The following is a 12,019-nucleotide window of genomic DNA, read 5'->3' as shown; positions in this document are numbered from 1 at the left end:
CTCTGGTGGTTGAGGCTCTCTAAGAGGCTTGTGCAGGTTTTCTGATGAGAGGGACTGGTGGTGGGTATAGCTGACTGTTGCTCTGATGGGCAGAGCTCAGTAAAACTTTAATCCTCTTGACTGCTGATGGGTGGGGCTGGGTTCCCTCCCTGTTGGCTGTTTGGCCTAAGGCAACCCAACACTGGAGTCTACCTGAGCTCTTTGTTGGAGCTAATGGCACACTCTGGGAGGGCTCATGTCCAGAAGTACTTCCCAGAACTTCTGCTGCCAGTGTCCCCATCCCCACGGTAAGCCACAGCCAGCCCCTGCCTCCACAGGAGACCCTCCATCACCAGCAGGTAGGTCTGGTTCAGTCTCCTATGGCGTCACTGCTCCTTCCCCTGGGTCCCGATGTGCACACTACTTTGTGTGTGCCCTCCAAGAGTGGAGTCTCTGTTTCTCCCAGTCCTGTCAAAGTCCTGCAATCAAATCCCACTAGCCTTCAAAGTCTAATTCTCTAGGAATTCCTCCTCCCATTGTCGGACCCCCATGTTGGGAAGCCTGACGTGGGGCTCAGAACCTTCACTCCAGTGGGTGGACTTCTGTGTTATAAGTGTTCTCCAATCTGTGAGTCTCCCACCCAGCAGTTATGGGATTTGATTTTATTGTGATTGCACCCCTCCTACTGTCTCACTGCGTCTTCTCCTTTGTCTTTGCATGTGGGGTGTATTTTTTGGTGAGTTCCAGTGTCTTCCTGTCGATGATTGTCCAGCAGCTAGTTTTGATTCTGGTGTTCTCACAAGAAGGAGTGAAAGCACGTCCTACTCTGCCATCTCGGTTCAGGCTCCCAAGTTCGCATTCCCTGCTCACATATTGTAGCTCTCTTTGGGACACTTTCCCACCCCTTAGAGATTACTTTTTAAACGTTGTGATTAACTTTAAAACTGAGGATTTAAAATGTCTTTAGGGAACGTCCTAATAACAGATGTTACTGGACAGGAAGAGAGTAGCCTATGGTGACATTAAGTGGGTCTGTCACTCAGCTTCTTCTTCCCTCTTCTCAGTGGTCTGCCAGTCTTCCATGATTTCATTCGAAGATTAGACAGGGGCCTTAGGACTTCATGGTCATGTGTGTAAACCAGTTTGAAATCCGAGGATGGAAAAGAGGGGACAAGTGGAAGTGGTAATAGTGTCTTTCTATGGAGGGAGCGTTTAGAATTATTATAACAAACAAATACATTTTGCTTAATTTTGTAAGACTAGTTTTTGGTATTTTGAGTATTCCTTATTTTATATTTAACTGTGATGTCTCTGTTGCCCCTCAGGAAGTTTGTGACATGAAATCTGAGGGTCAGGCCACTGTCATTCAGCAGCTGGAGCGGACCATTGAGGATTTGAGGACCAAAATAGCTGAGCTAGAGAAGCAGTACCCAGCCACAGACATGGAGGTGGCCGCCTCCGGAGACGCGTGTCTGCGAGCTCTCAGGTTGGGAGAAAAGGATGTAGGGCCTCAAAGGATTTTACAGGCCAAGTCAATACAGACGTCCCCGACAGAGGAGGGTGGGACGCTGACTCGTCCTCCCACGGGCGCCCTGCCTGAGGCCGTGAATGGAGACTCAGCCGGGCTGTCCTCACCTCCCGGACCTCAGACCAAATTCTGTGCAGAGATTTCTTTGGTCGTGTCTCCAAGGCGAATATCAGTTCAGCTCGACACACATCCATCCCTGCAGGCTCCACCACCCACGTCGCTGCCCTGGTCTGACGGTCAAGGACAGGCGAGCTCACAGCCTTCCCATCCTTCTTTTCACACGGAGTGTGAAACCAGCCAGGAGCACGCTGCTTTCCCCTCCTCTGAAAACAGCCATGACATCCCCACTGCGCTGCCTCTGTCTCCCACGTTTTCCCACCAGATGCCTGGTCTGGGCACCGTGGCTCCTCCACGGCCCCCGCCCCATGTCACGCCTGAGCCTGCACTGCTCAGCCCACCGTGCCCCTCACCTCCTCCTCTGCCTGGTCCAGAGATGCTGCAACCCCCTCCCCTACCTTTGCCTGGTGAGGGAATTCCTCCCGCCCCCCCTCTTCCCGGTGTGGGAATTCCTCCCGCCCCCCCTCTTCCCGCAGTGGGAATTCCTCCCGCCCCCCCTCTTCCCGGTGTGGGAATTCCTCCCGCCCCCCCTCTTCCCGGTGTGGGAATTCCTCCCGCCCCCACTCTTCCTGGCGTGGGAATTCCTCCCGCCCCCCCTCTTCCCGGCGTGGGAATTCCTCCCCCTCCTCCTCTTCCTGGCGTGGGAATTCCTCCCGCCCCCCCTCTTCCCAGCGTGGGAATTCCTCCCCCTCCTCCTCTTCCCGCAGTGGGAATTCCTCCCGCCCCCCCTCTTCCCGCAGTGGGAATTCCTCCCGCCCCCACTCTTCCTGGCGTGGGAATTCCTCCCGCCCCCCCTCTTCCCGGCGTGGGAATTCCTCCCCCTCCCCCTCTTCCTGGCATGGGAATTCCTCCCGCCCCCCCTCTTCCCGGTGTGGGAATTCCTCCCGCCCCCCCTTTTCCCGCAGTAGGAATTCCTCCCGCTCCCCCTCTTCCTGGCATGGGAATTCCTCCCGCCCCCCCTCTTCCCAGTGAAGGAATTCCTCCTGCTCCCCCTCTTCCCAGTGAAGGAATTCCTCCCGCTCCCCCTCTTCCCAGTGAAGGAATTCCTCCCGCCCCTCCTCCTCCTTTGCCAGGTGTGAGGGTTCCGCCTCCTCTAGCCCCTCCCCCTCCTCCCCCTCCTGGAACAGGTTTCCCCCCACCCCCCCCACCCCCTCTGCTTCCTGGATCCGGCCTTCCTCTCCCACCACAAGCTGGGAGTACGACTTCACCAACACTACAGGCATGTGGATTTCTTCCTCCACCGTTGCCAGCTGGCTTGTTTGGATTCGGGTTGAACCAGGACAGAGGCAGCAGGAAGCAGCCAATAGAGCCTTGTCGGCCGATGAAGCCTCTGTATTGGACGAGAATTCAACTGCACAGTAAAAGGTAACATGAACACGGGCTCATCTTTGCACAATATTGTCAATACGAGGGAAGCATTGTCCTTTAAAACTCAGGAGAAAAATGAGTAAAAATAAAATAAATAAAAATAAAACTTGCCTGTAGATGATTATATCAATATTTGGTGAAGCAATTTTAGACTTTTTTCCAGAAGTATCAAAGGGATAAAACAAATGACATGAATCAATGTACAGATTTCTGTCTATATAGTTTTTGATTGACTTTTATAGATAGAGGGATATATTTTTCTTAGCATACATGCTCTGTTGCCTCATTGCAGAACCTCACTCTGATAAATAGCTTATAAAAGTAAATCAAATCCTTAGACAGACTGACTCTTGAGGATGTTTTCTGCATCCTTTTGAAGGCACGGTCTTGTTTTACTATTCAGAAATGTGCTACACAGAAATACACACATCCACACCCCATGTGTGAAATGATTTAGTTCTGAGCATTTCATGGCACTTCTGTAGATGATATGCAACACTGTGAGGTCATAAAATCACAAACTTATATGATTTTTATAAAAGATATGATATTTGTAAAAGAATGCCTCCCAGCAGGTACGCTGCTGGTGTATTACTTATCCATGGATGGTCCATAACCTGGTTCCCCAACCCCTGGGATGGTACTGGGACATGGCTGTGGAATGTGCCAGTGGGAGAAAAACATGCCCTTTAAATTTCACTGGACTTCCTTGTCCCAAGTTCTCGTGACTCTTTGAATTTGTGTGTGTGTGTGTGTGTGTGTGTGTGTGTGTGTGTGTGTATGTGATGTGGCACAGATTTAGAAATAGGATATATACCAGGTTCATTTTCATTTCTTATATTAATTTTCTTTTCACTGAATCATAGTGGGAGAAGAACCTATCTATTTTGACTACTTCTGACTTTGCAGCTCATGCTCTGAGTAATTTGCTGGGTTACTTCTATGTGCCAAGGCATCATTTCCAAATGTGCCCCAAACTCATTTTATCCATATGTAGTATATAAAGTTCTTTTTGTTTTGCTTTATTTGAATGGATCTCCCCCTTTTAGGTGGTACTACATGACTCCACAGTCACTGAAGAGTAAGGTGACATGCAGTGATGGGCAGCGGTGGGGAGACAAAGGTGCCTCTGTGGGCATGAAGTGATTTATTTTCAACCCACAAATAACCCACAAAGCTGATGGGTCAGGTTGGGTTTGTGAGATATCAGACATTTCCTGCCTTGAGAGCCATACAGAGAGGGGTTCTTCTTTTATGTTTTTATATAGCGACTTGATGACTGAGAATTCCTGGAAATGATTCTTTCCAGGCAAATGTCTCATTCTTTATTGATGCTGTTTCTCATCATGTTGATTAAGCAAATGGTGATTGTACAGAAAAGAGCATCTTCCCCCCTATATCCCTCCATCCTCCACTGCCTGCCGTCCTCTCCCTGTTCCTCTGACGCCTCTGTCCTCCCCGTCCCCATCTGTCCCTGCTCACTATAATGTCCTGCAGTTTGGTTTGATGGCTCTCTCATGGGTCTTTTGCTTAACTTTAGAGACTCCAGTACTTCACTTATTTGGGAAAAAATTGAAGAGCCATCCATAGATTGTCATGAATTTGAGGAATTATTTTCTAAAACTACTGTAAAGGAAAGAAAGAAACCGATTTCTGACACCATCACAAAGACCAAGGCTAAACAAGTGAGTACTCATGTGTTTTCTGAAATTGGACAGTGTTTTGGGCATAAGTGTGAACTTTCATTAGAGAAAAACATTGACATTGTTTTCTGGGCTGTGTACCCTCCACAGTCTGTAAGCAGGTAGCAGAGGTTAGCATTTTAGAACATGAACTTAAGTAAGACTTTCCCAGATAGAATAACAAATAATCATCTCCACCAAGTGATCATGTTCTGACTACTTTATTTGTAGCTTCATGATACATATTTCCAAAATTTCAGCAATTACTTGTTTCCAGAATTAGTTGTCTAGAAACAAACTGTCACTTGATTGAAATCCATATTAGTGCTAGTATGGATGGAAAGAAAGGTAAGAGTGAGCAAAGGAAAGCAAGCAAGAAATCCAGTCCTTAGTAACCAATCATGTGTTTGGTATTTTGTTGCTATTGTAATACCTAAGTGGATGACCTGCAGAACCCAGCTAAATAGTCACCTTGTACTTGACACAGGGAAGAGACTCTTGTATCCAGTTCCAACATCTCCATTCTGTGTCAGCACCTTTGATCTACCTGTGACACCTGAGTCCTAAAGAGAAGGAAGAGTACATTTGGAGGAAAACATTTTCATGCAGTGTTTTTCCACTGATCCACCCAGTGGCCTTGATCGTGAAATGATTTTGTAAATTTCTCAAGGCGGCCATTCAGGAAAGTGTAGTAAAGTCCTAGAACAATGAGCCCAGAAGGAAGGTATTGCTGTTGGTGCCCATCCTTCACCCTGAAGCAGGGGGATGGTGGGCAGCTCCGTCTTTTTGGGTGAAAGAAATAGAAATGAGGCCTGAAGCTGGCACAGCTTCCCCAGGCGAGTGGGAACTAAGGGGTGATGTGATTCTGTGAACTTTTGCTACTGACCTGGAAGTTGTAGTTAGAAGTCTGACCCAGAGATATTTCCATCCATATTTATTTCGAAGCAGACAGCTGCCCCCAGATGGGTGCTGTGGAATCCAGACGGGAGGGGTGGGTTTGAACGGAACCTCTAGCTGAGCTGGGGGCAGCCTCACCACAGGTATCTCTATTAATCTGACGACGATGCAAACCCAAATGTGATGCAGTTGCATTTTTCAGAACCATTTATGATGACACAGCTGGTTGCTGGTGACTTTAGATCAGAAAAGGCACTGAATAAATATTTGTTTAACAAATAAGCCAGCTGGCTGGAGGAGGAGGGCTTTATACATATCAGTGGCTATACCCAGTAATGATTAAAAGCCAGAAAATAACTCATCTCATAATAAGCAATATCGCCAAGGTGGCTTTGTCAGTGGAATAAAGGTAAATGGAAAACCACGTTTTTCTGGCAGAGGTAAATGTTCTAAACGGCATGTTTGCACATAGTACATGTAGGCTGAATCATCACACCTCTTCCCATGGACTGTATCAGAAATGGAAAAGCTGTCTGGGTGGGGAATATGGGCGGGGAGCACAGAGGCCAGATAGAGCGAGGCAGCGGGGTTGTCTCATGATGAAGGGCAGAGGTGATGTGGACGTCACTAGTCTAGGGATGAAATTCTCCAAAACGCCAAGCATGCCCTCCATATCTCTTGTCACCACTTTTTTTCTGTTAAGTGAACAGAGATGAGGAAGCTGCCGCATGTTACCTGCAAGTACAGGATTTCATGATTTTTTTGATGTAGCGTTCAGTTTTTAAGCCTACTGAAATAAGATTTCTGTCCAAATCATGAAGACTTCAGACTCACCTAGCTGGCATGAGATGGGCCCCTTGCACATGACCATCATGTGCAGCATCATGTCTGCACAGTGGCCTCACCCTGTCGTGAGCCCATCAGTAAACTGTGGGTATGAGCCTTTGCCAGTGCTGTCATTTGCACCCGTTGGTGGTGACACAGCTATTGACCTGCAGCTTAAAGAGGGTTTTTGGACCAGTCTCCATCCTGACTCCTGATGAGCTTGTCAGCATATCCTTGGCCAGGGTCTTGTACTCAGCTCTACTATACAGGTTTGTTTTGGGAGGGATAAGGTAATTTTTCCAGTATGTTGGTAAGAGAAAAATCTGCTACAAAGTGTTAGATGGCTGAAGAAAGCCAGTTTTATTTAACTCTGCTGTATTTGGAAGAAAAATTTACCCATTCCAACTACTTGAGACATGTAAAATTTCGTTTAAGGAAAACATATTTTCCATATGCATGCAAGCACACTGAGCCCTGAGCAACACGGACTTGGGGCACCAACCTCCGTGCAGTCCAAGATCTCTGTACAAATTATAATCAGCCTTTCGTATTCAGGGTCCCCCCATATCCGAGGTTCCACATCCATGGACAAAACCACCCTCAGCTCGTGTAGTGCTGCAGTATTTACTACTGAAAAGACTCTGTGTGTCAGCGGACCTGCACAGTCCAAACCATTGACCTGTGGTTGCCCTTGTTATAGGTGGACACTGATTTCCAGTGGGACTGAGAGCCGTTGATGCTGTGGTTGCCCTTGTTATATGTGGACACTGATTTCGAGTGAGACTGATTGCCGTTGATGCTATAGCCTGTGTTTATGGAGGTTTTTCTAGCCACTCTTGTCACACATGGTGGAAGCCAAGAGCTCTGGTTTCTCCAAATACTTTAAAATATCTGGATAATATTTCTGTGATCTGTCCTCTTCTTGAAAGTAAGTCTGTGGCTGGATGCCCTGGTCTTTAGTAGCTCTCTCTGGAGATATGTCTTCTGTGTGACCACAGAGGTCCCCCACCTGGACAGCTTGCTCTATGGCATAAAGAGAAGGGGCTGCTCTCTGGACTCTGGAGCCGCTGCAGTGAGGCATGTCTGGTGTCTCTCAGCCCTTTGTTCTCCGGGGAACCCAACACAGAGCTTTCCTTATTTCTTCATGGAACCTGTATTTAAGTTGTGTGCCTACGTCTTAGCTCACTGGTCTTCATTGTGAGGTTATGAAAGCATAAGGAGATTCGCTGAGAAGGTATAGTTTTATCAAACTATGGTTTTACGTAGTTCTCCTTTAGCAAATGATCGTGATGCTTATAGGTCAGAATTAAATATCGAGCTGCTCACTCGGTGAAACAACAACCCTGTCGCCCACGGAATCAAGAGGAAGATGAGGTCCCTGTTTGAAACATGACACACACACGCACCTGCCAATTTTTAAGGAACGTCCCAGAGCGAGTACGTGGTGACCCATGTCCTGCGTCTCACAGGCGAGTTCAGTGCCTGTTAATGTTGAGAGCGACCCTAAGTCACCTCAGGATCTTCATGTCCAAGGAAAGATTAAATTAACCCAAGCTTATGAGCAGGGAAGTGGGAGAATTTACACTGGAGTGATCTTGACAGTAGGAATTCCCTGACAAAGAGGTTTCTAGTTAATCCAGTGTCAGATGAGGTCCGAGCAGAGATACTTTGGGAAACAGCAGTAGCAGCAGCAGTTTCAACAGTAGTACTAGTACCAGCGGGGAACATGGCAGCAGCCCCGGATGCCACGGAGCCTGCAGGCGCGTGGTCCTTGTCTGAGCAGCCCCAAGCTGGCTCATCCTATCCCCTAATCCTGTGAGGGGGACACCGTACCCCTGGTGCACAGCACACAAAGCTGGGATGCAGGCACTATCTCACGCTCCCAGCGCAGTGAGGGGCAGAGCTCGGGTGCAGACCCAGCCGTTTGGCTGCAGAGTCTGTGTTCCTCATCATTAGCCATAGGTGTGGATGTGAAATATTATAGATGAGGGCAAGTGTGGGATGGGATTTATAAGAAGACTCGAATAGATCCTTTTTGAAAAGAATCTGAATTTGTACTGATTTTCGTATGTGCTCCATATTTAAATGACTAGTTACGTTTATAAAATTGTGTGTGGAGATACTTTTAAAGACTTTTCTGTATTCTAACAGATTTTGATAAGTACATAAACTATGATACCACCAAATATGATATTTGTCCAATTAAATAAAAGTTTATCAGAGTGATGTGAGCCTTAGACACATAAGCTTTTGTAAGCAGTAAAAATGAGGGCCTTTTGCTTGTGTGGCAAATAAATAGTGGGTGGATGTACAGCCACTGTTGTTAAACCCACCAAATGTTGAGTGGAGATAGTTTTGATTCCACAAAAAGGGACGTCTCTCTAAAATATGCCTTAAGTCAAAAATGTCTAATAATCCTTAAAAGGTGTGTAAAGGAACATGCTTCCCACAATATAAATTTGCACACAGAACTTAACAAGAGTGAATGAAAAGAATCTGTTTTGCTTTTTAAATACATAATTGCCATTTATATAACCATTTAATGCAACAAATGAATTTCTTCCTGGGTTTCTTCTGTTCTATTTATCAGATTAAAATGCTCTGCCCAAAGAATGGGGGAGAAAAAGAATTCATGATAGTTAAATATTTGTTTGGCTTCAGCTTCTGGAAATATGATTAGAAAAATAGATAGTTAAATCTGCTACTTATTATTAGGGGAGTTAATAAAAGACATTTGGTATTTTGTTCAATCTTGCCATTGTGCTTGCTGACCTAACTTCTAAAAAGGCTTTTTTGTGTATTGTAAAAGTTCATAATAACAATGGAAGAGAAGCATTCATTACTTAAATGTTCTTATGTGCAGGTGTGTGTAATGTAATGCCTCCAAGTATTCTTACGTGAAATAGTAATTGCCATTAAAAGGATTTTTCCTACTATGTTGGGGTGCTGGGAAAATGTGTGAGCTGTACTTCAAATACTATTGTAAGATTTGTTGGTTGGAAAAGAAAAAAAGCGTATGTATTTTACCTGTGAATCTCTGCTTTACTTTTACTAAGTGCAAATATTTATCTTTAGATTAAAAAATATGTTTTATCATAATCAGTTGATATTTCAGTGTTCACAGGCTGATGGCCTGAATGATCATCTGAGAGGTATAAGTCTAGTTGTCTGTATTGGTGTTAAGTTTTCCTGTCGTAGCTGGCAAGGGTGTGTTTTGATTAGATGGTTCTATTTGTCTCGTAGACCTAAAATAATGTCTGAAATACCAAATATCTTATAATAAGACAATTTAGATCTGTTTTGGGGAATACATCATAAACATTTGGTACTTTGTAATTTTTAACAGGATGTTTGTTTTTATCAATAATAGAATACATTTCTATTGCAAGCCTTAAAAGTGTATTTACGTAGAAAACCACATCAAAATACAAGGCTATATTTAGACGAACATACGTTTTGTGGATCCTAGATTTGTTTTAGATGTTGAAAGATTCATTATTTTTTTTGGAGATGCTTTTCCTATAATTATTTGTAGAGCATACCCAGTCAATTCAAAGAATGCCACAATAATAACCTCTTTTTAAAAAATTTTCTTTTCGTCAAAATATTATTTTTATACTTGTAAGTAAATGGCTACACAACAAATAAGCAAAAAGCCTAATGACATAATAAAAAGGAAATATAATTAGGCTAATGATCCTTGACCTTGCTAGATGTATTAGGAAAATTATATCTGATTAATTGTGCTTTGGAATTGCAAAAATTTAATCATGATGCTGAAGTTTAATTCTTTTGGACTTCATATTTGCATACTATGATGATATTAAGATTTTGTTGGACTAGGTATATTAGAAAAGGGTATTAATTTTTAACGGCTGGGGTGTTCTGTTTATTATGACCCATGGACATTGAAAAAAGGGTTGTTTGGAAAATATACTTGAGATTCATTACCTTTTATGATTATCTATGGAAACTAAAACTCATCCTTGCAAAAGTGAGGAAGGATTTTTGGTCAGATGAGGGTAGAGTGTTTTATCAGTACTGCTAGTGTGGAGAACCCGGAAAACTGGAGGGAAGTGGGGCACAAATTATGTTCATTGTTGCATCCCTTTCTTGATCCAATGGGAACAGGGTTTTTCCATTTCAGCCGGGAATGCAGCAAAGAAAAGCAGCAGCCATGCCAGGGAGAGCCAGCACTAACCACTCCGGTCACAGTGGGCGCTGCCCGTGGTCAGGACTGAAATGGAGCGAGTTGGCTGGACTTAGGGTGAGGTTGTTGGAGGAGATGAGGTTTGAAGTGGGCCTTGAAGAATGTATTTCATTCAGACATGTACAGAGGAATAAGGGATGGATTTTGAAAATAACACCGCGAGCAGAGATTTCCCTGCATCTTGTTTAAAACCCTAGAAAATCAGACAGTAGAGCAGCAGACTTCTTTGTGTGCGGAGCTCCTGTCTGATGGTTTCAGGGATGTGGACGTGGGCTGTTGACAGCCATTTCCCTTCGCTGACTATGTGTCCTTCTCATCTTCCAGCAGAAGTCTTTAGGTTTTTCTCATTAGACATAAGAGTGAGAATTGAATTTAGGTAAATTAGACCTGAAGTTAATTTTGATGTCTTGCTGCTACATAGTGGAATGTACGTTTCTATACCATGGACAGCGGCAGGATTCTGGACTATCCCAGAGCAAAGGAGAATTTTATTTCTCGTTTGACTTACACAGTTACCATTATGATAGCTCCTGCCTTTGCCCGTGGGAGGTGATGATGCTGACAGTAGACTGGTTGTTCCCACGGTACCTCCTGTGACCTAAGCTGAAAAATGTTCCCAGTTATTTGGGGACACAAATTTAAGACTTAGAAGAAAAATTAATGTTCTTATTTATATCTCTAGTTTTTTTTATTTAAACCTTTTTTATTTAAACCAAAATACAAGTAAATGTATGTTTCTTTTTCAAAACGATGTTCATAATGGAAGATTTCTAACATTGCTGCTTATTTTTTGGTTTTGTTAATAAGTGAATTTTTAAAATTACTAAACTTGTAACTTGAAACTCCATCTGAAATAACATGTTAAAAATTTCTTTGGAGATGGGCCTTCTAGACTGACAGACCAGCAGCTTGACAGGTCCTCTTCCCAGCAAAACAAAAATTTAACTGATGAGAATTATAGCAAAAATACTCATTTAAAGTCTCTGGAAATTGTCCTCAGGGCACAGAGGAAATGGAGAAACACCCACTCAAAAAGACCTCCTGAAACTCAGTTAGGACAGTGAGACCCACAGCGTCTGAGCCCCGAGATGCTCCGTTCCAGCCTCTGGTGTGTGCAGCCTGGATGGTCTCTGTCTGTGGCTGTGGCCCTACCTTGGGAGGGCAAGAAGCTGGCATCTCTACTCTCCTCAGTCCCCTATTGCAGAAGCTCTGTTCCAGGCAACCACGGAGAACTAGGGAAACAGCCGAGAAGGGCCGTCCACGGATCACAGTCAGCCCTGGATGTCAGGAAGGCCGTGCACGTTGCCCCCACTCAGGAGCCATCAGGGCAGGACACGGGCACCAGGACAGTGTCCCTAAACCTCATCAGACTCATCAGAACTGAGTGGGATCTTCATTGCACAAGTGTCTTAA

At 44.7% G+C, this 12,019-nt stretch overlaps 1 protein-coding gene across 1 annotated transcript in view; it reads left to right on the top strand.

Moving 5' to 3' along the window:
* FMN2 (formin 2) overlaps positions 1-12,019 on the top strand; it is a 294,117-nt gene that overhangs the window by 44,754 nt on the left and 237,344 nt on the right. The window contains exons 3-4 of the mRNA XM_059899583.1: positions 1,305-2,989; positions 4,533-4,677. Coding sequence (XP_059755566.1) covers positions 1,305-2,989; positions 4,533-4,677 — 1,830 coding nt within the window. The remainder of the gene's footprint in view (positions 1-1,304; positions 2,990-4,532; positions 4,678-12,019) is intronic.

This window comes from Balaenoptera ricei, chromosome 16 (genome assembly GCF_028023285.1).
Source record: "Balaenoptera ricei isolate mBalRic1 chromosome 16, mBalRic1.hap2, whole genome shotgun sequence".
Lineage (NCBI taxonomy): Eukaryota > Metazoa > Chordata > Mammalia > Artiodactyla > Balaenopteridae > Balaenoptera > Balaenoptera ricei.
This window is presented reverse-complemented; position numbering and strand designations above follow the sequence as displayed.